The sequence below is a fragment of the Gopherus evgoodei genome, chromosome 6, assembly GCF_007399415.2.
Source record: "Gopherus evgoodei ecotype Sinaloan lineage chromosome 6, rGopEvg1_v1.p, whole genome shotgun sequence".
NCBI lineage: Eukaryota > Metazoa > Chordata > Testudines > Testudinidae > Gopherus > Gopherus evgoodei.
In genome coordinates this window covers 2,100,019-2,126,793 of record NC_044327.1, presented here as the reverse complement: position 1 = coordinate 2,126,793, position 26,775 = coordinate 2,100,019, and the positions used below count along the sequence as shown (strand labels likewise).

The 26,775-nt window shown below is 51.9% G+C and overlaps 1 protein-coding gene across 1 annotated transcript in view; it reads right to left on the bottom strand.

Annotated features, from left to right (window-relative positions):
- Nucleotides 1-934: 934 nt before the first annotated feature.
- CORO2A (coronin 2A) overlaps nucleotides 935-26,775 on the bottom strand; it is a 118,280-nt gene continuing 92,439 nt past the window's right edge. Inside the window, exons 6-12 of the mRNA XM_030567777.1 lie at nucleotides 18,578-18,694; nucleotides 17,918-18,022; nucleotides 16,011-16,107; nucleotides 7,534-7,646; nucleotides 4,230-4,320; nucleotides 3,670-3,941; nucleotides 935-2,037 (exon numbers count right to left, since the gene is read on the bottom strand). Coding sequence (XP_030423637.1) covers nucleotides 1,906-2,037; nucleotides 3,670-3,941; nucleotides 4,230-4,320; nucleotides 7,534-7,646; nucleotides 16,011-16,107; nucleotides 17,918-18,022; nucleotides 18,578-18,694 — 927 coding nt within the window. The 3' untranslated portion in view covers nucleotides 935-1,905. The remainder of the gene's footprint in view (nucleotides 2,038-3,669; nucleotides 3,942-4,229; nucleotides 4,321-7,533; nucleotides 7,647-16,010; nucleotides 16,108-17,917; nucleotides 18,023-18,577; nucleotides 18,695-26,775) is intronic.

The window sequence follows — 26,775 nt, the reverse complement described above, 5'->3', positions numbered from 1 at the left end:
ACCAAATACCCTTTTTATGGGGGCCAGGGGAAGAGCAGCAGCAGAGACCAGTTCCAGTTTGGGTGTCGTGATGGTTCCTCTGAGATAGAGGCTACCTCCGAGGGCTCCACTCCATACAGCGCCTGTCTGGCACTGGCAGCCTTCCCGCTTCCCCACCTGCCATGGAGGGCAGGGCCACTGCAGCTGCAGTCCAAGCACAGGCTGGCAGCAGGCCCCATGCTTAAAGCCACATGCCTGTAGCACACAGAGGAGTCACACGGAGGCTGCAGGCCGAAGCCCAGCCAGCCCTGCTCCAGCGCCCTCATAGCACACAAGGGAGTCACACGGACGCTGCAGACCAGAGCCCGGCCAGCCCTGCTCCAGCGCCCTTGTGGTGCACAAGGGAGTCAGACGGAGGCTGCAGACCAGAGCCGATCAGCCTTGCTCCAGCGCCCTTGTGGTGCACAAGGGAGTCAGACGGAGGCTGCAGACCAGAGCTGACCAGCCTTGCTCCAGCGCCTTTGTGGTGCACAGGGGAGTCAGACGGAGGCTGCAGACCAGAGCCCGGCCAGCCCTGCTCCAGCACCTTTGTGGTGCACAGGGGAGTCACATGGACGCTGCAGACCAGAGCCAACCAGCCCTGCTCCAGCGCCCTTGTGGTGCACAGGGGAGTCAGACAGAGGCTGCAGACCAGAGCCCTGCCAGCCCTGCTCCAGTGCCTTTGTGGTGCACAGGGGAGTCACACGGATGCTGCAGACCAGAGTCTGGCCAGCCATGCTCCAGCACCCTTGTGGTGCACAGGGGAGTCACATGGACGCTGCAGACCAGAGCCAACCAGCCCTGCTCCAGCGCCCTTGTGGTGCACAGGGGAGTCAGACAGAGGCTGCAGACCAGAGCCCTGCCAGCCCTGCTCCAGTGCCTTTGTGGTGCACAGGGGAGTCACACGGATGCTGCAGACCAGAGTCTGGCCAGCCATGCTCCAGCACCCTTGTGGTGCACAGGGGAGTCAGACAGAGGCCGCAGACCAGAGCTGACCAGCCCTGCTTCAGCGCCTTGTGGTGCACAGGGGAGTCACACGGAGGCCGCAGACCAGAGTCCAGCCAACCCTGCTCCAGCGCCCTTGTGGTGCGCAGGGGAGTCACATGGATGCTGCAGACCAGAGCCCGGCCAGCCCTGCTCCAGTGCCTTTGTGGTGCACAGGGGAGTCACACAGAGGCCGCAGACCAGAGCCTGGCCAGCCCTGCTCCAGCGCCTTTGTGGTGCACAGGGGAGTCACACGGAGGCTGCAGACCAGAGCCCGGCCAGCCCTGCTCCAGTGCCCTTGTGGTGCACAAGGGAGTCAGACGGAGGCTGCAGACTAGAGCCGACCAGCCCTGCTCCAGCACCTTTGTGGTGCACAGGGGAGTCACATGGACGCTGCAGACCAGAGCCGACCAGCCCTGCTCCAGCACCCTTGTGGTACGCAGGGGAGTCACACAGATGCTACTGACCAGAGCCGACCAGCCCTGCTCCAGCGCCCTTGTGGTGCACAGGGGAGTCACATGGAGGCCGCAGATCAGAGCCCGGCCAGCCCTGCTCCAGCGCCCTAGTGATGCACTGGGGAGTCACACAGAGGCCGCAGACCAGAGCCTTTCCTGCACTGTTCCAGCTTCAGTCTCCTCAGATTTGGTGCAGCTCTGGAAGTTCCTTTAACCTGGGATCTCCTGCAGCGAGAGAACTGGCTGGCAGCACATTGTAGAGCAGCCAAGCAGATCCACACGCAGCACCCAGGACAGCAGGCAGATGGCCATCAGGGCCAAGGGAAGTGTGCACTGCATTCACCTCCTTTTTCCCAATGCAAAACATAGAACAAGTCATTCTACTGAGGCACCTGGGTGTCTGCTGCAGGCACAGTGCATTCCATGGCTGCAGAGTGGGCCTGTCACCTCAGTACCTGCCCGAGTCCATGCGGATGTTTTTAATCTCCAGTTCTAGCTGTTTGACTTGAATGTCCCTCTGGTTAACCAGCTCTCGCAGTTTCCGGATTTCTTCCTGCTGTCGATAAAACATCTGCAACAGCTGTAAAACAAACAGCATTCTGGTTTTTTCTGTTGTGCCCCAGCTGGGTCTAGACATAATGCACAAGAACCTCTGTGCTCCACTGCAGCTCTACAGCATCACAGCATAAACCAGGGTGCCCAGACCCTCCCAAAGCAGCTAGGTACTACCTGACAGCTTAAACTAGGCACCTTGTCCATGCCAGGCACCACCTGTTGTCCCCGCAAAGCTCTACATCCTTAACACACAGGAAAGGAAAGAGACAGAAGAATATTCATTTCTTTCCATCCCAGTCTCACCCCCAGGCAAGGTGACTCCAATCTACCAATGGGCTGGTTGCTAAAACACTGCCCTGGCACTCAGGACACCTGAGTCCAATTCCTGGCTCTGCCACTGACTCCCTGTGTTCCCTCAGGGCAAGTCTACACTACAGTATTGAGTCAACCTAAGTTATATCAATGTACAGCCACCAAAGTAATTACATCGCTTTTACACATGCACACTGTGCTCCTGGTGTTGGCGGTGCACATTCTCACCAGGATCGCTTGCACCGATTTAACTGTCAGTGTGGGGCATTGTGGGACGGCTTCTGAAAGGCAGCCGCACACAATGCAAGCAACACAGTGTCTACACTGATGCTGCACTGACCTAACTACATCGACCTCAGCACTACACCTCTCGTGGAGGTCGAGTATTAAACCAGCATAGCAGGTGAGTACACTAAAATGTATCTCCCACCGATGTAAGACTCTGAGGCCATGTCTACACTACAAAATTAGGTCAACTTACATTAGGTCCACCTACAGCCACGGCAGTAATTCAATTGGCTATTGGTGTTCACACACTCTGGCGGAAGGAGGGTGGTATGTCCTCACCAGAAGAGCTTGCACTGACTGATGTGGGTCACTGTGGGGCACTGACAGTTGTGCAGAGCTCACCTGCTACAGGCCTCCCACCCCGGGGTCTGACAGCCAGAGACCAAACCTGAAATTATAGGAGTCACGAAACTGACAAGAATGTCAATTTCACCTCTAGTAGGCTCCCTGTTGTGAAACTGAGTCCTGGGCCCCGCTGACAGTTTCTGCTGTTGGCCCAGCAGTGGAGGGCGGGTTCCAGATGTGGGCCCTGCACTTGGCTGACAGCCAACAGGCAATGGAAATAATGCAGTGTCTACACTGACACTGCCAACTACACCAACCTAAGTGCTATGCCTTTCACAGAGGTGGAGTTACTAAGTCAGCGTAGTGGGCGACTTATATCGCTGGGGGCTACATTTTAGTGTGGACGCTTAGAGAGTTAGGTCGATGTAAGCTGCCTTATGTTGACCTAACTGCAGTGTAGGGCTCAGTCTCTCTGGGGCTCAGTTCCCATCTGTCAAACGGCGATGGTAACCATTCCTTTGTTGTTTACATCGTGAACTCCCGGGGGCAGGGGCATGGGCAGGTCTTGGCCAGCACTAGTTGTGTGCCCAGCATGCTGGCACTGAAGTGGAAGGTTTCTTTAGCTCTGCTTATGCACCCAAGTCCCACACTGCAGACCCTTGGCATTGTTTTTCAGTTCAATCTATGCCCACACAAAACATCTGAAGTTTGCACACTTTGCCAGCTGTATGTAATTCTCCCCCCACGCCCACATGCTTTCCCACAGCCAGACCTCATTCTCGGTTTTGGGGGGAGGACACTCGAATAAGTCAAAGCCATTTGAAAGCTGCATTTGTCGGTCTCCCTGTGATCTTTCCTCCACTTTTTTCTGGCCTCTCTTTTCTTGGATCCCACTTTGCTTCTGAATTTCCTTCATTGCCGTTCTTTCTGTGCTGCCCTGGTACCAGTTTGATTCTGTGGACAGCGGTGATGGTTCTTTCTCAGGAAATTGTGGCAGAGAATTCAGGATTTCAGAGCCTGGTCTCAAAGATACAAGGACAGGACCTACAATGTAAGTAGGTGAATGGTTAGCACACATATAGAGCACACAAATCAGCCCTGAACAAAACACAGGAGATCTGTAAGTTCAAATAATCAGGCTCAAGTTTGGAGTTATTTCCAAAGGTATCACACAACAGAGACAGCTCTGAGTCACTCCGGACAGATTTTTTATTGATTTTTCCTCTGCCAAGATTTTCCAGTAGCTAAAGTGTAAAATAGCTAATGACATTCTGTGAATACACCAGACAATCCAATCAATGTTTGACTCTGTCCTCTTTCTGCAAGCCTGACCTTTATTAATTCCATTCAGCCATTCCTGCGCCGTGAGTGCTGGCTGGGCTCCAGCTGTCATCGGGTAGATGTCTTCCTGGTACGACTCTGACTGCAAATACACAGACAGCACAGTCACAGCTGCCGCTGCCAGCTACTGACAGCTTCAACACGTTACCGAGAAGAATTTTCGGCATGAGAGACTAGCCATGGGAGCATTTCACAATGACTGATCCCTGGCAGCCCTGTTTTGTTTATGACTTTCACATTTGCCATGAAAATGTACTAGCCCTGACACCAAATCCACTTGGCTCCCCAATAGTAGAAGGAGAATGACAACAAAACTGCCAGAGACATTCCTCTCCTTTGCTCAACACTTACTTGCATTGGAAAAGGGTAATTTTGCAAGACATTTTTTAGTTCATGTCAGTAAGGCTGTTATTTATGCAAGCACCATATGAAGGGGGAATCCAGCCACCACTGGCGTTAGTGACACAGCTCCCATTAACTTCACTAGGGTCAGGATTTCAGCCAAACTGAATATTAAAGACAAATCACAAGCAGGAAGGAGTTGGATGGTTTGAAAGTGCTGGTGCAGTCTGATAACTGTCCCTCAGAATGGCACCCTGTAACCCCCATATTCATTATTCACATAGGGTTGTGATATTTCATACAACACATGCCATGTAAGGTATCATATGAAAGGGTCACGATCTGCTGAAACCCGTTCTTCTGTCCAAATATGTATATCATTCTTGTGTATAAAGTTATGAGATTTTGCTGTATGGTTGTTACTGAAATATGCTGTAAGTTTGCTAGTGACATATAAAGAAGGCAAACCATGCCCATGAGGGTGCTCAATGACTATTAATCATCAGGTGTAATCAAGGGATCTACAATTCAATGACAGCTGCCCAAGCACCACACAATGGGGACTGCTCAACTCTATGGCTCAGTTGCACAAGACCACACCAATAGATTGCTCAACCCCAGTGACTCAGCAAAGCCCACCAAGACACGTCTGGGCAAGTGTCTTCTCAGCACAGGGACTAAGGGTATAAAATAGGAAACAGTTGCAGTATGCCTCTGCCTTTCTCCTCTCCCACCTACGCTGAAAGCAACAGCAATGCCGAGAAGCTGATGGTCATCTGAGGAGACTGGTCCAGGCTTAAGGGAAGCCTGTTCATCCACTGGGGTGAGAAAACTGCTGAACTAAATACTGCTTAATGTAATAAGGTTTAAGATTTAGATTGTGTGTTTATCTTTTATTTTCTTTGGTAACTTTCTCTGATCTTTCATGCCTACCACTTGTAATCAATTAACATTTATAATTCTGTACTTAATAAATCTGTTTTATACTTTACCTAAAACAGTGTATTTTGTGCAAAGTGCTTGGGAAACCTAGCTCAGTTTACAAAGCCTGGTGCATGTCCTCTCCACATTGAGGGAAGATCCGACTGGGTAATAAACTTACACTGGTCAGGCTTCTAACCAGGCAGGGAAAGATGGTACAGCTCTGGGGTGCAAGGCTAAGGAGGTGGGGGGAACTGGTTGGTGCCTTTCTCTGTTCGATTCATGAGTGGCTCAGGGAGCATTCATGCAATCTAGCTGGGTGTGGGGCTCCACATATGGCTGCGCTGAGTGATAACAGCACCTGGAGGGGTTTGCTTCTTGTCACTGGCAAAGCACTGAGAGAGAGAGTCCAGGCTGGAGAGTTAAGGGAGCACAGCAGTACCCCTATTTCCAGGTTGCACCCCAGGGATCCCGTCACATGTAGCTGTTAGACAGAGCAGCATCTGAGGAACATGCACTTTTGGGTGCTTAGCATGACAGGTGGACAGGGACTCACTGGCGCTACCACAGTACCACAATGGAGTTTGTGCATTCACCCATGGCAATACCCCTGCACAATGCTGCCATAGGTTTACAAACTGTGCTGCAGCTTCCACTGACAGACTCAGTAGCTCAAGGAGCCATGACACGAGCAGATCAGAGAGTAAGTGACAGGAGGTCCTGGTTCCAGTTTCACCTGCACTGTCATTGCACCAGGGCTGAGGCTGGACACATTTATAAGCTTCTTCTACACCAGAGCATGACTGTGTTGCACATGCAGGGTAGACAGCCTGGTACCTGAGAGTGGCGCTTGATCAGGTCATGCCACCACACCCCTCCGAGTCCCCCTTCTTATCCATGGCTCTCCTTGGGGAGGCTGTGTCTGAGGGAGTTCACAGCCAGGCATTTCGCAAGCCATTCACACTTGTTTCAGTTAATCCATCCCACATACGGTGACACAGGTGACCACCAGGCAGGAGAAGAGCAGTTCCTGCATTCTGAAGCATGGGCCCATAAGGACGTGGCCTTGGCAGCAATCAAGGGCTGGGGATGTACTTTTTAAAGGCTTTTCCACTAAAACTGAAATAACTTCACTTCGAGCCCCAAACCAGTAACCTGGGAGCCTGTACGTAGATCCATAGCACTTCGGTGCCTTTGATAGGCAATTTATTCCCCACTTGCAGAGGGTTTTAAACAGGAAAACTTTCCTGAAGAAAGGGAAGCGAAACGACAGGGTGAACTTGTATAAACTTATCACTTACCAGTTTCTCTCACTGCTACCCTAATATGCAGGAGTCTCAGTCCCAAACTAAACCCATCCTCAGAGCGAGCCATTCCCTCCTAATAGCTGCTCTCCATCAGCTCAGCTCTTTGTAATGCTGCTCCTCACACGGTGCTGTTAGCTGGCCAAACTGCTGCACTGCTCCATCCTTTGGGTGTGATCCTTAGCTCTCAGCTGGAACAGCTACTCCGCTCCACCTGTAAACACTAGCTCTCCGCAGGGGACCAGATCCTCACAGCTGCTCTGTTCCCTCCACAGAACACAGCTGTTTCTTTCAGCTCCACTCTTTCAGAAAAGAAGCAGTGGTAGCAGTGACCCTCCCCAGACTCCCTACCCCCCAGGGAAGTACAGCAGCCCAGAAGCATGCACTCTCCTTCCCTACTCCTGGCTTTTATCTTATCCAACCTTGGCAACCATCACTATCCATCAGGGTGACCCCGAGCCCAGTCACTGTCCAGGCCTTTTCCAGGGGGTTCCCAACAGGAGCCTCAGGTACAAACTGTACCCCAACTATACCTCAATGTCCCCAAATGATGCACAGTTCCTATATAAATGAGGTACTGCCTCGCCCGGTCAGCTCCTTTCTCTGGTCAGTTCTACACCACGGAGCTTACAAAGGAAACCCGCTCAGCCCCTGCCTCCCCCTCTCGCTCAGCAGGGCACTATCAGCCACAGTGGCTGTGAGTGAGAGGGCTGCTGACGCACACCTACCTGGCGAGGAACAATCATAGAGACGGGCTCAATCAGGCTTTTGCCTGGGATCAGTTTGTAGAACCGGAAGATTTCACAGGCTGACACGTCAAGGCCCCTCTTCGGCATGATTCCTGAGCAGAGAGCAGAGGAAATGGCAGGTGGGGGTTGTAACAGCGCCCTTCCACCAGCAAACACCCCATGAGGGCGTACTGACCCTCCCGCCAGATGCATGCCTCAGAGGGCAGGTACAGCCCCTTCTCTTTCCAAGTGACATTACAAGAGCCAGGTGGCTTGTACTGGACAAACGGCTGTGGGACTCTGGAGGGAATTCCCATCTCCCTAAGGGATACAGCATGCTTCGTTGAGAGCTGGACTCCTTCTGAAGCAGACAGGCTTCAAGCACCTGATGGTGGGCTGCCTTGGCTGCCAGTGACCCCACTGCACAGACATGGAGAGGGGCAGTAGGGTCTGCTACCCTGACTGCCAGAGACCCCGCTACAGGGACCAATCTTATTGATCATTTTCATTAATGACCTTGGTGTGAGATAATAAAAACTGTTATGGCCTCCACTCCGGGTCTGGTTGGGAAGCCACAACCCTGGACTCCAAAGGGGAGTATGGAGAGGGGAGTCTGGGCCCTTGGGCTACCAATAACCTGACAACCAAGACTACTTAAGGCTGTTTTCCCTGGGCCTCTTCCCACCTGGGGTCACCTCAGTCCAAGGCCTTCACCTGGTGGGAAAATCCAAATCACAAGAAAGCAGGAGGAAGTCGCCACTGTCCAGGACCACAGGATACTTCCCTCTCTGCTTGCCTCTGCAGAGGATCCTCCCTCCCTCACAGGACAGCTGTATTTTGTTTTGTTGTGCTCTCCTCTGCTGGAGCTGTGGGCTGCAGGTCTGCTCACCTTCAGCACCACTCCCCAACTGAGCTAATTCGCTGCCTTTTCATTCCTCCAGCAGATGGAGCATTTGCTGCAGGTATGGGGGGTGGGGCTGGCTGAGCCCAAAATGGGCCCGTAAGCCCTTGTTGCTCAGTGGGGTGTTTGTACACCCCATCACAATGACACAAAGTTGGGAGGTACTCCCTGTATGGAGGAGGATCAGAATATCATTAAAGAAGAGGACCCTGAAAACTAGAGTAATAGAAAAAGGATGAAATTTAATAGTGTATAGTGCAAGGTCATGCACTTAGGGACTAACAACAAGAATTTTTGCTATAAGCTGGGGACATATCAGTTGCAAGTGACAGAGGAGGAGGAAGACCTGCATTTATTGGTTGATCACAGGATGACTATGAGCTGTCAATGTGATGTGGCTGTGAAAAAGGCCAATGCACTCCTAGGTTGCATCAAGCAAAGTATTTTCAGTAGAGACAGGAAAGTGTTAGCACCATTATATACTCCTGGGGGATTTCTGTGCTACTGCGCATGCAGAATTTGCGCAGAAATTAATGTTGTGCATGCAGAATTTCCTTTTTCTCTCCACAGAAATATGGGTGAATGGAAACACTCCCCTGTGAGGAGCGACTGAACAGACTGGGTTCATTATCTTGGAGAGGGACACGACAGAAATCTATAAATTACTGACTGCCCAGAGACGTGCGATTGGGAGCACCTGTTTTCTCTGTCTCAGAACACAAGAACAAGGGGACATTCAGTGGCACTGAAAAGTAGGAAATTCAAACCAATAAAAAGGATACACTTCTTCACACAACTTGCTACTAGCCTGTGGAACTCTGATGGGGCGTTCACCCCACAACAGCCCTGAAAGGCTTACGGAAGCTGAGAAAGACCAATTGTGATAGACCCCACATGAGGGGATTAGCCTGGAGAACCAACCCCTGACTGCAGCATGAAGCTCAGCTGAGCAGGTGTGTGCTGGGCTCGTATAAAGCCAGGAAGCTGCCAACAGAGATGGCGGCAGTGAGGAGGCTACAGCCACCCTCTGTGCATCAGAGAGGGAAGGAGGGAATCCAGGTACGACAAGGTAGACTAGGCCCAGAGGCCCCCATTGGAGGCCTGAGGGTCCTGCTACACTCCATCCCAGAGAGGAGCAGAAGAAAATCTTCCAAGCAGCCAATCAGAGGGGCGGCAGAGACAGGGTCCGTCAGTTGCTGTTTGGATCTGGAAGAGAGAATACTGGGTTCCTGGCCTGGCTGGAAGAGCAGCAGGACCACAGACAGCTCAATGCATGCAGGGACCAAGGAGCTAAGAAGGAGCTCCTGGCTGGCTACTGGAGGCATAGTCCCATACCAGGGCCGGGAGAAAGTAAAGACTGCATACCCCGGAAGGGGTTTGTTCTGTTCCTCCAACAGACAGTGTGTGTGACTTGGCTGGAGGGATGAGTCACTGAAGACCCACTGAACAAACCATTGACTGAGGGATGCAGGCGAGAGGTGAGTGACCCCATTACAACAGGGAAAGAGTAAGACCCCGGGAGCCTGACCTAGTGGGAAGGGCATTCCCAGAAGAGAGGTGGGTGGAGAAAAAAAGCCTGTGGGAGGCAAGTAAGAAGCAGCCAGGGAGAGAGCAGCAAGGTGGGGACTGAGCAGGTCTTGGCTGAGCGCTGTAGGGTCCCTGGCTTGGAACCTGGATTTGTGGGTGGGCCCCAGGTTCTCCTACTAGCCACTGACAGAGTGGCATTGCCTGGACAGCAGGTTCAGTGAGCCTCTGTGCCCCAGGATGGGAAAGCACACAGCGACCTGGCTGGAGTGCCAACTCACGAAGGGGAGACTGCAGCTCCTGGCATGAGAAAGGGGCTGCAGAGGGAAAGAGGGGACAACCGGTCAGGGCCTTGCACCTGGAAGAGAGCTAATCCCCAAAGCAGCCCCAAGCAGTGAGGGCTCCATGACAGGAACTCATTGCCACAGGAAGTCACTGAGGCCCACCAGAATTTAGCAAGAGGGACTATTTTATATGGCCAATAAGAAACTCTTAAATTTTAATGGTAACACACATTCTGGCAGGGCTCCTAAACCACCTGTTCCAGGGCTGAAGCCAGTCTCTGAGTACTAGAGACCATGAGTACTAGAGACTGTGTGTGGGCAAGCTATCCCACATGGTACTGTGGGGTACTTATACACACTCTGGAGGGTGGAGTCAAGGCTCTGACCACTTCCTGCCCCTCTCCATCCACTTGTTCCTGGGGGCACAGCAGCTGCATGAAATCTGCTTTGATAAAGCAGGGGAGCTCTGTGTATGAGCCGGGGACGGTTATTATACCTCCCTGCATGGGCTAGTCAAAATCTAGCTCTCAGTAAGAAGAGTCTAATCCAGGGGTCAGCAGCCTTTCAGCAGTGCTGTGCCCACTCTTCATGCAGACACTCTAATTTAAGGCTTCGCGTGCTTGTAATGCATTTGAACGGTTTTTGGAAGGTCTCTCTCTAAGTCTATAATACATAACCAAACTACTGTTATATGTAAAGTAAACAAGGTTTTCAAATTGTTTCAGAAGCTTTATTTAAAATTAAATTAAAATGCAGATGTGATTAGTTTAGTGTGATCCTTGCCCTTGCTTTTCCTTGCTGAGTTTTCCAATGTCTGGTGGCACCTACTTAGATACTTTACACTGCACGCAGGCTTCTGAGTTATAAGCTGTTAACTGGCTGGCAGGAGGTCAGCAGCTGGAACCCCTGATCCGCAGCTGAGGTGAGTGGAGCTGGCGGCTGGTAGGGCTGAGCAAGGCCGGAAGCCTGGACCCTGTCTGGCAGGGGGCCTGCACTGGAACTCCAACGGGAAGCAAGGTGAGTGGGGCTGTGGGGATCCCGGCTGGCAAGGAGCCAGCAGCCAGAACCCCAGAGTGGTGGTGGGCCGAGCGGCTCAGCGCACCCAGCTCTGAGGTTTCGGCGGTGGGCTGAGCGTCTCCGCCTGCCCCGCTCTGGGGTTTCAGCCACTGGCTCCTGCCAGCCGGGGTCTCAGTCCACTGCCAGCCTGGGGTTCCATTCACCCAGGCCAGCAGCTGTTGCTGAGTGGGACCGGTGGCGGGACCACGGCTGGCAGGAGCAGGGGGTGGAAACCTCAGAGCAGCAGTGGGCTGAGCAGCTTAGCCCACCACTGCTCTGCGGTTTCGGCTGCTGGCTCCTTGCCAGCTGGGGTCTCAGCCCACTGCCAGCCTGGGGTTCCTTCCCCCAGGCCACCAGCGAGTGCTGAGTGGGACCCCGACTGGCAAGGGGCCAGCAGCCAGAACCACAGAGCAGCAGTGGGCTGAGCAGCTCAACCTGCTGCCACTCTGGGGTTTCCACCACAGGTTCCTGCCAGCTGGGGTCTCAGCCCACTGCCAGCCTGGGGTTCCATCCCCCAGGACAGCAGCTGGCGCTGAGTGGGACCAGCAGCGGGACCACGGCTGGCAAGAGCCGGCGGTGGAAACCCCAGAGCAGTGGCGGGCTGAGCTGCTCAGCCTGCCTCGCGTGCCATCAAAAATCGGCACACATGCCAAAGGTTCCCGACCCCTGGTCTAATCTCCCAGGCTTCACGTGCTATTACTGAGCATAATGTGGCAGCTATGAATTTGTGGGCATAGTCCTTGCTCCATCTCTGCCTGACTTTGAAAGATGTCTGAGCTACGCACTATATAAACCAGCATCCTTCTGCTGCTGCCACGCATGGCGTGTTCCCCTGCAATGCTGACTAGACACTCCCAGGAGCGGCGCCAGGGTTTTTGGCGCCCTAGGCGGGGGTCCTTCCGCACTCCCGGTCATTGGCAGCAATTCTGCTGCGGGGGAGGGGTCCTTCCGCACTCCCGATCTTCAAGGCACTTCAACGGTGGGTCCCGGAGCGAGCGAAGGACTCGCCGCAGAATTGCCGCCGAAGACCTGGAGCGTGGAAGGACCCCTCCGCCGCTGAGGGTGGCAAAATGCCGCCCCCCCCAATCCTGGCACGCTAGGCGGCCGCCTAAGTTGCCTAAATGGCAGCGCCGGCCCTGGACACTCCAGAAAGCAGTGCATGGGGGAGATGAATGTGCACTCCATGATGAGACGCTGGCGTCCTCAAGGGTTGATCCAGTGTAGCATGGAACAGCTGCCCTGGCTGCAGCATCTAACGAGCAATTCAAAGTAGGTGGCAGGAGCAGAAGCCATAAACCTGTCTGTAGAGACCTGAGGTGTTATTTTCCTTGTGGAGATTATCTGCAGACAGCACAAATCTGGAGGTAGTTCTGTAATTTTACTAAGAATAATTGCCTTGAACTGTAACCACAGTGTGCTACGATTTTAGGCATTGCCCCTTCTTGCACAAAGATCAGTTTACGAGCTAAGAGTCCAACGGGAGACAAGTATATTTTAATTGGAGTAACTGGGACTGGCCCAGCTTTCAGCCACTCCAGATTTTCACCAAGTGCCTCGGTGCAAACTTACCCCACTAACTGCTGGGTTGACTCTCCTCTCTCTCGTCAGTTTTATACAGGTGTAACTGCACTGATCTTAATGGAGTTACACTCTGATTTGCACCCTGCACAATTAGACCAATGACCTTAACATCCATGCACAGCAGCCAGTGCCTGGCACTGCAGGAGGCTCATCAGTCTGCATCAAAAAGATGAAGGACTGAGCTGGCTGTGCCAGAGATGTGGGGATTGCAGAGCTGACGCTCAGAGCACTGCATCATCCGCTGCAGGGGACTTAAAGTCTCCAGCAGCAGATCCTGCACCGTGCCCGAGGGAAGCAGAGGGGTTTGGGCAATGCAGCAGGTGAGCAAAGGAAGCCATTGGAACAGCCCTATCAGTCTGCATCCTGCAACAAATACACAGTCCTGACTACCCAGTCGGCAAGGTGCTGCACAGTGCTGGGCTGTACAGAGCACCCGCAGCCCCACTCACCTCCATGGCAGTGCAGAAGAAGCAACAGCCCACACAACAAGTCCCCACATTTGTTTCAAAGCACATCAAAGGGAGAGGTGGCTGGGGTGGGCAGAACCCTGCAAGCAGATTCCTGAGTGCAACAGCCAGGCCAGGCAAAGGCAGCTATTAGCCAGTTGCAGTAGTAACTGGAAAAACATACCCAAGCAAACAGCAAGAAGCAGGGTGGGGCAGCTTGCTACCTGCTCAGCAGCATGGCTCTGCCTTTGTGCAGGTGGAGCAACCCATGTGTTTGGCTGGGGCTGGATGTGGCCCTAAGTCCTCCACCAACGAGCTGCCTTTAGTCCTGAACTACTGCTGAATCTTTACAGCAGCTTCATTTACTTTTAATGTTAATAAATCCTCCTGTCTAATGCACATTTGATCTGATTTCAAAGGTGGCTGCTCCTTGTCTTGACCCCAAAGTCAGCTCAGTGTATATTCCCCCACTGCATTCAGTGGACTAGATTTTGGTAACACTGGAAAGAAGGTCTTCTTGACAAATACATTTGACAGCATTTCTTGATGAGGTTACAAGTTAGGCTGATAAAGGTAATTGTGTTGATGTACTGAAAGTTGTGTGAGGTGTCTGACTTAATATCACATGCTATTCTGATTAAAAACTGGCTAACTGATAAATCTCAAAAGCAATTGAAAATTGCCATCCAATGGGGTGCTTCCAGGAGGGTTCCACAGGGATGAGTTCTCAGCCCAGTTCTATTCACTGTTTTAAACAATGATCTGGAAGAAGTTATAAAATCCTTGCAGGTAAAACTTACAGATGACACAATTGGTGGAATGGTAAATAACGATAAGGAGGGCAGTTCTACAAACCTACCTGACTTGCAGTAAACTGTGTCTTAATATAACCAAAAGCAAGTTCTTACACCTAGGAACAAAGTCAGATGGACGGGGTATCATAAACAGATAGCTAAGGGTTAATGTCTCTTTCACCTATAAAGGGTTAACAAACAGTGACCTGCAAACACCTGACCAGAGGACCAATCAGGAGACAACATACTTTCAAATCTCGTGGAGGGAAGCCTTTGTCTGTGGGTTTTGGGTTTGGCTTTGTTCTCTCTGGGTCCTGGACGGGACTAGAGGTGCAACCAGGTTTCTGCCAATCTCCCTGCCACAGTCTCTTATCTATTCAGAACTGTGAGTAAGAAAAGGCGGTCATAGTCTTTTAAGTTGTTTTTTTTTCCATTTACATATGTGTACTTGCTGGAAGTAGCTTAAATTGTGTTTCTGCTGGAGAAAGTTTCTTTCTATTGTTAAGCTAAAAGACCCTGTAACTTTTTACCATCTAAAGTGCAGAGATAAACCTTTTACTTTTTTTTCTTTCTTTTTATTAAAAGTTTTGCTTTTAAGACCTCTGTGATTTTTTCCTCCTAGTTAAGGTTCAAGGGCATTGGTGGGGAGAAGGGAAGGATAAATTTTCTCTTTGTGTTAGATTCACGCAGCTTGTATTGTCTCTGGGTGAGGGGGAAGGTAACATTCCTCTCGGTGTGGTGATTCAAGAAGTTGAATCAGGAGATCTCCTAGTGTTCCCAGGGCGGGAAGGAGCTGGGAGGAAGAAGAGAGGGGGAAGGGAATGGTTTATTCCCCTTTGTTGTGAGACTCAGGGAATCTGGGTATTGGGGTCCCCAGGCAAGGTTTTGGGGGGGCCAGAGGGTATCAGGCCCTGGAAAATTCCTGATTGGTGGCAGCATATCAGATCTAAGCTGGTAATTAAGCTTAGGGGAATTCATGCTAGTACCCATATTTTGTATGCTAAGGTCCAGATTTGGGAATTATACTTGACACGGGGAAGCAGTGATGCTGAAAAGAATTTAGGAGTCATGCTGGAAACCAACTGAACACGTGCTCCAAGTGCCAGATGTGGCCTAAAAAGTGAATGTAGTCCTGGGACATGGTAACGGGAATATCACGGAGCAGTAGACACATCCCTGGGGATACTATTGCCCCAGATTTAAAATTGAGGAAGATTTAGGGAAGAGCCACAGGAATAATCTGAGGACTGGAAACCAAGCTTTCCATTAGAGGCATCAGGAGTTCAATCCAATAAGCCTATCGAAAAGAGGGTTAAAAGCCTATTTAAACACAGTCTGTAAGTCCCTGCTTGAGGAGAAGATGGCTGATACTGGAGAGCTCTTTAGTGTAGCAGGCAAAGGCACAAGGAGATCTCAGATTGGAAGCAAAGTCAGCAGAGTTCAAACTAGGAATAAGATGCACGTTTTAACAGCAGAGTAAATAGCCACTGAAGCAGTTTCCAAACAATGTGGAGGGGTTTCCAGGATTTGCAGTCTTGCAGACACCAATATCAAGACCGGGTGTCTCTTTCTAAAAGGTCCACTCTAGCTCAGCTGGGAGCTCTGGGGGAGGGGAGGAGAGGGCCAGGGAGGACTGCAGGGCTCACTGGGCAAGGTTTTCTGGCTGGGTTCTGGAGGGGATCAGATTAGATGGTCATAACAATCCCTCTAGTTTAGGAGTCTATGGATCTGTGATTTACAGCAGTGTAACACTGAGTGAGAGCAGAACCGAGCCCCCTGGCTTCTCATCAAAACCAATGGAATTGTGGGCCAGTCCTGTACTCCCACTGGATTCCCTCAGGGTGTGGAACTGGGCCCCTAGTGAGATGAGAAATACACGATACAAACTCACCGATTCCTTTCTGTGGTAGATGGGAGCGGTATTCCATCAGGTAGTTCAGGTACGGCTTCTCAGTGCTTATCTCATAGTATCGTATGTTCCCATCTCCCTACAGATGGCAAGAGAGAACACAGGCATTGCTTAGTCCCTGCTGCAGGAGAGGGGGAGCCCAAGGTGGTCACCTGGTTTACCTTCTCTAGAACTTCCATTGTTCTTTTAAAGCTCTATCATATCACCTTGTATTTGTTTCCTCTCTAAACTAAACCGTCCCAATCTTTCCAGTCTCCTTCCATATAAAAGTCTTTTCCTGGCCTCCAATATTTTTCCTCCACTTGTCTCTGAACCTCTTTTATTTCTGTTATGGCCTTTTAGTCAGAGAGTGATCAGAATGGAACCCAGTATTCCAGGTGCAGGTGTATCACTGATTTATAGAACTACACTTAGGAAAGGAAATCAAATGCACAACTGCAAAATGGGGAATAACTGGCTAGATGGTGAAAAGGATCAGGGGGTTTAGTGGATCACAAACTGAATGAGTCAACAATGTGATGCAGTTGTGAAAAAGGCTGATATTCCAGGGTATCTTAACAGGAGTGTCATATGTAAGACACCAGGAGGTAACGGTCCCCCTCTATGCGGCACTGGTGAGGCCTCAGCTAGAGTAACATGTGAGTTGCCAGAGTCCAGAGGAGAGAAAAAAAAATGCTCAAAGATTTAGAAAACCTGACCTATAAGGAAAGGTTAAAGAAATTGGACATGTTTGGTCTTGCAAAAGACTGAGGCAGGACCCGATAACAGTCTTCAAACATGTGAAGGGCTGTTATAAAGAAGACTGATCAATTGTTTCCCATGTCCACTGAAGGTAGGACAAGAAGTATGGGCTTAATCTGCAGAAAGGGAGATTTTGGTTAGATATTAGGAAAAACTTTCTAACTCTAAGGTTAGTTAAGCTCTGGAATAGGCTTCCAAGGGAGGTTGTGGAATCCCCATCATTGGAGGCTATAAGAACACGTTGGAAAAAACACCTGTCAGGGATGGCCTAGGTATATTTGGTCTTGCCTCAGCACAGGGGCTGGACTCGATGACTTCTTGAGGTGCCTTTCAGCACTATACGTCTGTGGTTCTAAGTGTTCAGCGGTGCCTCTGCCCTGGGCTGCCCACTGCATGGGAGTGCAGCTCAGTTTAGGGCTAGACATATCTCTATTATTGGATTCCCAGTCCCTGCAAAGAGGAGGGGACAGGCACTGACAGACCTTTGCTCACCTGGGCCCTGACCCTGCAAGTACTCCTGTGCGTGCTGAGCTTCACTCTCACAAAGGCAGTGGCTCTAGCTCATGTGTCTAGTGTTAATGTCAGGCTTGTTTGCACAGGATCAGGGCCATGGGGTAAGGAGTAAAGAGCTAGACACATCAGGACTTTGGGAACTTTCAGATCAACACATGAAAGTATTTTTTCTGCCTGTCATATAATGAGCCAAACAGGAGGACATGTGGATCCCCAGATGCATACCACACCAGGCAATGCACAGCAACTTGTGATCCGAACTTGGACAAGTGAGCCCCAAAGGCTTTTAAGAGCAGAGTGAAATCCCATCTTTTCAGCCTCACTTCTAGCGAATGCAAGTGAAGTCTTTTCCTACAACTTTTTTGCTCATCTTTGGCTAAGACTGTGGGACGTCCTGGGAATACACGATTTTGCAGTTAATACTGAAGACCCGATTCAGTTAGTATCTGTCTATTATCCAATAAGTGTCTTATTGTTTCATCGGGGACCTTCAGTTAAAGCATAATGGCATGATTCTCATCTCACTCGAGCTAGTGTAAATCAGGAGTAACTCCACTGTAGCCAATGGCATAAAAGCAGCGTAGTTGGGAACAGAATCTGTGGCGTCAATGTTAATTCAAAGAAAAAGCACTTACCTTGCTCACCACATACAGCATGTGAGTGTCAGAGTCATAGAACGGGAACAGCAGCCCCGAGGAGCCATCCAGATCCTCCTCAACTAAAGGCACAGAAAGATCACCCTGGCCATGTCAAAGGAGAGAGAAACAGTCGCTCTCAGAACCTTAGTGCCTTGCTTGAAAATTTCCTAGAGCATCTGATCCTGAGTCCCACTGTTGCTCCCACTGGATTTGTGGGAGGGGGGCAGTTCTGAGAAGGCCCATGGCTATGGAGGGAGGGACACACAGAAGTCTCTTTACACTTCTTATTGAAGGTCTGCAGTATGGACATGCTGCTTCCATCTGCCTGCAGCCAGCCTTTAGCTCCTTTGAAACTGCTCCCTCCCATACCCAGCATCCCTTCCAATGCTAGAAAATTGCTTCCATTTCTGTTTGCATTATTGCCATGCTGTCAGCCTGCCTTGCTTCTTCACCAATTCATGTCTATATCATAACATATTATAAACAAAAGCCAAGATCCACCTATGAGTTTGTAGCTTGACAGACCACCTTGGAACTCAGCTACAAATTAATTCTTGGGTATTTGGCAGGCACAAGGGTTAAAGTGAAAGTAATGAGGAATCCTAATTGGTGAGGAAAACTGAAGCGTCTATGGCTGGATTGCTGGCTCTGACTCACCTGCTCCCATAGTGCAATTTGTCTGTTATTCCAGCGGGATGTTCCAGTAGAGAGCAGCCTTTTCATGTTTCCTAGAAACAAAACTTTATTCACTCTGTGATTCTTGTAGCTGGCTTCCTGTAAGGAGACACACAGAACATCACTATCATGGTCACATGGGAAATCCCGGCACGGGGAGACATTTTTTTTTCATTGCTGTCCAAAGCTTATTTGAGTTTGCTGAGCAGAAAAAGCACTAACTGCACCTTTCTCCTGAAGCCCCACCAAATGAGGATCTCACTGCCCATCCGCCTCTCCTCACATGGCCCTCTGCATGCAGTGGGGCTGGGCTGCTTGCCCTGCTACAGCAGTGACAGCACTGGTCCTGATGGGGCTGGGCCGCTCGCCCTGCTACAGCAACGGCAGTGCAGGTCGCACGTAGGGTTGCCAGGCATCCGGTTTTCGACCGAAGTCCCAGTCGAAAAGGGATTCTGGCAGCTTCGGTCAGCACAGCTGATCGGGACGCTAAAAGTTCGGTTGGCCGCTGTGCCAACAAGGCAGGCAGGCTCTGTACCCAGCTCCCAGAATGCAGCCGGCATCTCTCTGGCTTCTAGGCAGAGATGTGGCCAGGGGGGCTCCCCATGCTGCCCCCGCAGGCATGCGCCACCCCGAGTGCTGGCTCCAGAGCTCCCATTGGCCACGATCTGCAGCCAATGGGAGCCATGGGGGCAGCGCTTGTGGGGGGAGGGGGTGTATGGCACATGGAGCCCTCTGGCCCTCCACGAGCTGGAGGGACATGTTGCCACTTCCCAGGAGCTGTCTGAGGTCAGCACCACCTGGAGCCTGCACTCTGAACACTCTCTTGCGTCCCAACATCCTGCCCCATCCCTGAGTCCCCTCCCACACTCTGAACCCCTCGGCTCTACTCGGGAGCCCCCTGCTGCACCCCAAGCCCTTCATCCCTAGCCCCACCCCAGAGCCTGCACCCCAGCCACAGTCTTCACCCCCTCTCACACCCGAATCCCCTTCCCCAGCCCAAAGCCCCCTCCTACACTCCAAACCCCTCGGCCCCACCCTCCAAACCCCTACCCCAGCCTGGTGAAAATGAGCGAGAGAGAGAGAATGGGGGAGAGCGCGCAACAGAGGGAGGAGGGATGGAGTGAGCAGGGGCAGGGCCTTGGAGAAGGGGTGGGGAAGGGTCAGGGCCTCGGGGGAAGGCTTGGGGCAGGGCAAGGGTGTTCAGTTTTCTGCAATTAGAAAGCTGACAACCCCAGTCATATGAGGCTGGACTACCTAGGCTGCGGCTAGTTATGTGTTTTAATGTAGAAGCTTTTGTGTACTAGCACAGTGTGACCCCGCAATCTCTCCCAGCCAGTCAGAGAGAACTATTCAAACAGGCACTGGCAAGGGGACAACACAGACCTGGATCCTTTGCATCTAGTCCCAGGACACCACTCACCACAGTGTCTAGGTGGGAAACCAACACAAACATGGTGAATTTCAGGGGGGAGTCTGAGAATGAGCTGGGCAAGAAGCAGGAGGTTGGGGTTAGTATAAGAAAGGCAGACAGGCAAGAGTGGCATGAGATGTTCCTGGGACTAGTTAGGTGAGGGGACGAGGCGGCACTGCATAGGAGCAAGGGAAATCTTTGTGTTTTCCTTTCCGAGACGTGGGATGGATTAGCTCACAGAAAAGTGCAGCATGCCTCCCCAGTCACTCTGGTTATGTTGCGGTTTCCAGGTTTATTCTGCAGGTGGGGAAGGAGTGTAGCTGTAAAGCAGCATAATGCTTCGTAACATGCTAATGACTGTCCTAAAGCAGCGGCCAGGCTGCCAAGAAGAGTAAGTCACACCAAGCTGTTGAGAGGGGCTGAGAAATGGCTGCTAGAGATTAGAGCAACAGCATCCAATTGATTTCCTCTTATGAGCAGGCTCCGTTTCATTCAGGGCTGGCTCAGAGGAACCTACGGAGCTAAGTAGTGCCAATTGGGCTGGAGCAGGACCTCAGAGGGGAGGAGGAGGAGGAGACAGGAGGGCAGGATCTCTGTATCCTTGCCAACGAAGAAGCCTCAAGGGCCAGGAGACCCTGGGGAGGGTCTATGGGACTCTAACTGATGGGGGATCTGGGAACTGCACAAGCACTGGAAATAAAGACACCGGGGTGATCCAACAAAGAGACATGGAAGACTCTTTATAATACCAGCCTAAACGCAGGGTGCAGGCCCAAAACTGGGAGAGCCTGCCCGGGACCCAGGGCCGGTGCAGCCATTTAGGCGACGTAGGCGGTCGCCTAGGGTGCTGGGATTTGGGGGGTGCCATTTTCTTCAGCAGCGACCGCGGTAGCCGTATCTTAGGCCGCCCCGGTCACCGCCAGCATTTAAGGGAGGGAGCTGGGGCAGGGGAGCGCGGGGAGGGCCGCCTGCAGCAAGTAAGGGAAACTCCCCACCCCAGCTCACGCCTGCCCCGCCTCCTCACCGAGCACGCCGTGGCTGCTTCACTTCTCCTGCCTCCCAGGCTTGCGGTGCCTAAGCTGATTGATGCCGCAAGCCTGGGAGGCAGGATAAGTGAAGCAGCGATGGGGTGCTCGTGCTTGGAGCAGGGGTGAGCTGGGACGGGGGGGTGCCTCAGGGTGGAGGGTGAGGAGCCGCCGCAAGGGGGGGGGCACCTCAGGGCGGAGAGAGGTAGCTGCCGCAGGGGGGGAAGAGGGGCGCAAGGTTGAAGTTTTGCCTAGGGCGCGAAACATCCTTGCACTGGCCCTGCCAGGACCCTGTGACAGCACCCAATATAGACCCCTGCTGACACACCACCCCTTCAGTTCCTTCTTGCTGGCTACTCCGACAGAGGTGAAGGAGGGTGGGTATTGGAATGAAGAACACATCTCAAAGAACAACAGTTAAGAAGGTGAGTAACCATTTTTTCTTCTTCGAGTGCTTGTTCACATCGATTCCAGTCAGGTGACTCTCAAGCCCAAGTTCAGGAGGTGGGGTCGGAGCCTTCCACTGACTGAAGCACTGCTCGTCTAAAGGCCGCGGCGTCTCTGGCCCACTGGGTAATCGCATAGTGAGCGGTGAAAGTGTGGATGGAGGACCACGTCGCCGCTCTCCAGATTTCCTGAGTAGGAACTTGAGTCAGGTATGCTGTTAACGAAGCCTGCACCCTGGTGGAGTGTGCAGTGATTGGATGTGCAGGAACACCTGCCAGGTTGTAGCACTCACAAATACAGGACGCTATCCATGACGAGATTTTCTGAACGGCTTCATTCTCTCGATGTAAAAGGCTAGCGCCCTGTAGACATCCAGAGAGTGGAGTGTCTGCTCCCTGCCGCTGGAGTGTGGCTTAGGGTAGAATACCATGAGAAAGACGTCCTGGTTGATGAGAAACTGTGACACAACCTTCAGGAGGAAAGCAGGGTGAGGTCTGAGCTGCGCCTTGTCCTTATAGAACATGGTGTAGGGAGGATCTGATGTCAAGGTCTTGAGCTCAGACACCCTCCTGGCTAAGGTTATTGCTCCCAGGAACCTCACCTTGTAAGAAGGGTAGAGCAGGGAGCATGCTGTTAATGGTTCAAAGGGGGGTCCCATGAGCCTGGAAAAGACCAGCTTGAGGTCCCAGGCCGGGACAGGCTGACACGTTATGGTATAGCCTGCTGAGCCTTTTTAAGAGCCAGCTGACCATAGGATTAGGAAACACAGAGCAGCCCTTCGTGCCTGGATGGAAGGCTGAGATGGCAGATAAGTGCACCCTTACTGATGACAACAAAAGCCCCTGCTGCTTCAGATGGAGGAGGTAGTCCAGAATGAGTGGCACTCAGGCTAGCGTCGGGGACGAACGGCACTGACCAGGGTGAAATTCTCTTCCACTTGGCAAGGTATGTGGCTCTCATAGAGGGTTTTCTGCTGCCGAGGACCTGTCTGACCTGGTCTGAACAGGAAAGCTCCATTGGATTCAAATGGAGTTTCCATGCCGTGAGGTGAAGCGACTCGAGGTTCAGATGTTGAAGACGACCGTGATCTTGTGTCAGAAGGTCCGGGAAGAGCACCAGGGTGATCAGGGCTCCCATGGACATGGCTAGGGAAGATGTGTACCAGTACTGACAGGGCCAGGCTGGTGCTATCAATATGACCTGAGCTTGTCCTCTCCGAATCTTGAGGAGCACCTTGTGAACGGGTGGTATGAGTGGAAAGGCGTATAGGAAACAACCTTCCCAGTGGCAGAGGAATGCGTCCGCTCTGAAGCCTGGGCTGTGGTTCTGGAAGGAGCAGAACTTCTGGCACTTCCTGTTGTGTCATGTGGCGAATAGGTCTATCTGGAGAAATCCCCACCTCTGGAAGATTGAAATCGTGACATCTGGGCAAAGGGACCACTCGTGTATGTGAAACAACCTGCTGAGGTGGTCTGCCAGCTTGTTCTGTACCCCAGGGAGGTATGACACTTGTAGGTGTATCGAATGTTAGAAGTCCTGCGGCATGAGGGCTTCCTGGCACAGGGGAGAGGAGTGTGCGCCCCCATTTGTTGCGGTAGAACATTGCTGTTGTATTGTCCATCAAAACGTGGTGTGGGCTTTGCTTAAGCACCCCAGACATCACTTGAGCCTTCCTCTTTTTTGAGGGTGGGGGGAGGATAGCTCAGTGGTTTGAGCATTGGCTTGCTAAACCCAGCATTGTGAGTTCAGTCCTTGAGGGGGCTATTTAGGGAGCTGGGGCAAAAACCTGTCTGGGGGTTGTTCCTGCTTTGAGCAGGGGGTTGGACTAGATGACCTCCTGAGGTCCCTTCCAACCGTGGCATTCTATGACTGATACACATTGTCCCGGTAAGCGTGCCTGCCTGGAAGGTCTGGTATGCCAAGCGCACTGCTCTCAGCTCTCTGACACTGATGTGGCGACCTAGTTCCTACTGAGACCAGAGGCCCTGAGTCCTGCGGTCTCTCAGATGTGCTCCCCAGCCCAAGTCTGATGCGTCCTTCACTAGCGATAGAGACGGCTGCGGAGTGGCGAAGGGGACCCTGAGCATATCTCCTGAGGGTTGAGCCACCACAGAAGGTAGGAGAGGACCAGGCAACGCAGGGTCAAAATCCTGTCCAAGCTGTCCTGGGCTGGATGATACACTGATGCAAGCCGCAACTGAAGCAGTCAAAGCCCAAGCCTGGCATGCTGCACCACGGTACAGGCAGCCGTGTGTTCGAGAAGCTTCAGGCAGTTTCTCTCTGTGGTGGTGGTGGGAAACTGTCTGAAGCCTGGAATGATATCGGTCAGGGCCTGAAACCTCGCTTCTAGCAGGTATGCCCTGGCTTGGGTCAAGTCCAGTATTGCTCCTATCAACTCTATCCTCTGGATGGGGGACAGAGTCAGTTTTGCTTTGTTTAGAAGGAGTCCCAGGTTACCAAAGGTGGTTCTGATTAATCTGACCTGAGCTTCCACTGGGGTCCTGAAGGGCCCCTGATCAGCCAGTCGTCGAGGTATGGAAACACCTGTACCTGGTACCTGTGCAAGACGTGGCAACAACTGCCATGCATGATAAGACTCAAGGTGCTTCTGACAGGCCAAACGGAAGGATAGTAAATTGGTAGCAGGTCCTGTTGACCGCAAACCTGAGGTATTTCCTGTGGGGCTGAGCGATTGCGATATGAAAATATGCATCCTTCAAGTCAAAGGTGACATACCAGTGAGGGGATGATGGAGGCCAAAGAGACTGTGTGGAACTTGAGTTTCTTCACAAACTTGTTGAGTTCACCCAGGTCCAAGATAGGCTTGAGGCTGCCTTTGGCTTTCGGTATTAGGAAATACCTGGAATAAAAGCCCTCACCCCTGTGCTCCTGAGGAACCTCCTCCACTGCCTCCACAGACAGGAGCGACTGTACCTCCTGGATAGGAGCTGCTTGTGAGAAGGGTCCCTGAAGAGGGTCGGGGAAGGAGGGTGGAAGGGCACGGAAGGGTTTTGCGAACAGGGGTTGCTAACAGAGAGTTTTGCAAAAGGTGAAGGAGGAGCAAATACAGGACCCTTGGGGTAAGTGACTGACTGTAGTGTGTGTTTGTTTGTGTTTGGGGGTTACTCGCTGTGTGCTGAGCTTGTGTTTGTCCATCTGTTTGTTAGGTTCATTGTGTGAAGAACCCTGGGCTGTGGCCTGCAGTTGGAAGCTGTGAGTTTCAAAGGAAGGTTTGAAAGCTAGAAGCCTCTGTTGATTGGCTGAGCCTTAGTCAGTGGGCGGAGCTATCAAGTAGGCCACGGCTTTATAAAGCAGTGTGCAAGCAACCAGGGAGCTTTGCGAACAGAGGCTGCTAACAGAGAGTTTCGCAAGGAGTTTGGAAGGGGAGTGGGAAGGGGGCAAGAGCCCCTTGCTATTGTTTTCATTTTAAAACCTATAAACTAAATGACAATCAAAACTTCTTGCTGTAAACAACCCCTTCAGTAACTAGGCGACAATGCAGGCAGACGCCCAGCAGCAGAGTGGGGGCTATCCAGTTTATTGCACTGAGTGCTGCATGTATGATTAACTGCCCTCTGGGTGGGTGGCGTATGTGTCAATTGGGTGCAAGGAGCTCCTGGCCCTCAGAGACCATGTACGGGCTTTGGAGGCCAGGGCGGCAGAACGGGAGGAGCTAAGAGAGGCGGGGAGGTATGTTGATGAGGCTTTCCGGGACACTGTAGAATTGTCCCACCTCCAGTCAGACAGCCCCTGCGCTGCTGAGTAGGAAGAAAGGCCCAGGGAAGCAAAGCAGTCAATGGGAGCAGAGGGAAACCTTCCCATAGTTGGGACCCTCCTTCCAGATGGTGCTGGGGTTGCCTCTCGCACTGAGGTTGCCTCTCAGGGGGAGGGAACTCCAGTTGCTAGGGAAAGGCAGGTGTTAGTAATGGGAGATTCAATCATTAAAAACATAGATAGCTGGGTTTGTGATGACCGGGAGAACCGTATGGTGACTTGCCTGCCTGGTGTGAAGGTTGCTGATGTCTTGAGGCATCTAGACAGACTTATGTGTAGGGCTAGGGAGGAGCCGGTGGTTGTGGTACATGTAGGTACCAATGACATAGGGAAGGGTAGGAGAGATGTCCTGGAAGCCAAATTTATGCTGCTAGGGAAGAGACTGAAATCCAGGACCTCTATGGCAGCATTCTCAGAAATGCTCCCAGTTCCACACGCAGGGCCAGGTAGGCAGGCAGAGCTTCAGAGTCTCAATGCGCGGATGAGACAATAGTGTAGAGAGGAGGGTTTACATTCATTAGGAACTGGGGAAACTTTGGGGATGGGGAAGCCTGTACAGGAAGGATGGGCTCCACCTAAACCAAAGTGGAACCAGACTGCTGGCACTAAACATTAAAAAGGTTTTTAAACTAGGAGATGGGGGAAAGCCGACTGCTGCAGAGGAGCATGTGGATCAGACAGAGACTTCTCTTAGAGGAGAGTCTATTGATAGAGATTCTCTAGGTTATAGTCAGGAACAGAGGATGGAAGAGGATAATGTAAGGGCCAGATCAGACGAGAAACATTCACATAAAAAGGCATCTGGCACATCAGAAAAGGGCAGACAAATAAACAGGGACAAGTTTTTAAAGTGCTTGTGCACAAATGCTAGAAGTCTAAATAATAAGATGGGTGAACTAGAGCGCCTCGTGTTAGAGGAGGATATTGATATAATAGGCATCACAAAAACCTGGTGGACTGAGAGCAATCAATGGGACTGTAGCAGAGGGGATCTCTGCTCCTGCCCTGAAGGGGTTAAAAACAGCCTGGGGAAGGGGCTATGGCTGGAGAAAGCAGCCTTTAAGCTGGGCTGATTGGGGAAGTGGCTGCAGCTGAGGCCATGCCCCAAACTGAGCCACAGGGCCTAATAAGAAGGCCCGGGAGCCAGAAGCAGAATGAAGTCTCTCTCTGACTGGAGAGACAGACAGGCCTGGCTGCTCAGGGACTCACCCAGGAGACCTAAAAGAAGGCAGGGCTGGGGCGGGGAGAAACCCTTAGGAGCTGGGAAGCCCTAGGCCAGCAACTCCCCAGGCTGCAGGGCCTAATTCTAGGCCTTCAAGGTACTGACCTTGCAGAGGGGCAGCCCAAGGGTGGGTAAAGGCAGGCCAAACCCCTTTGCCTACGATGAGTGGCTGATACTGCAGTCTGCCCCAGGGCGTGGGGGCTAGACAATGACTGGGCAGTAGCCAATACTGAGGCAAAGTTGGGATAGTGGGGTGGGGATTCCCCTGGGAGGGGGGAGACTCAGTTAAAGGGGCACCGAG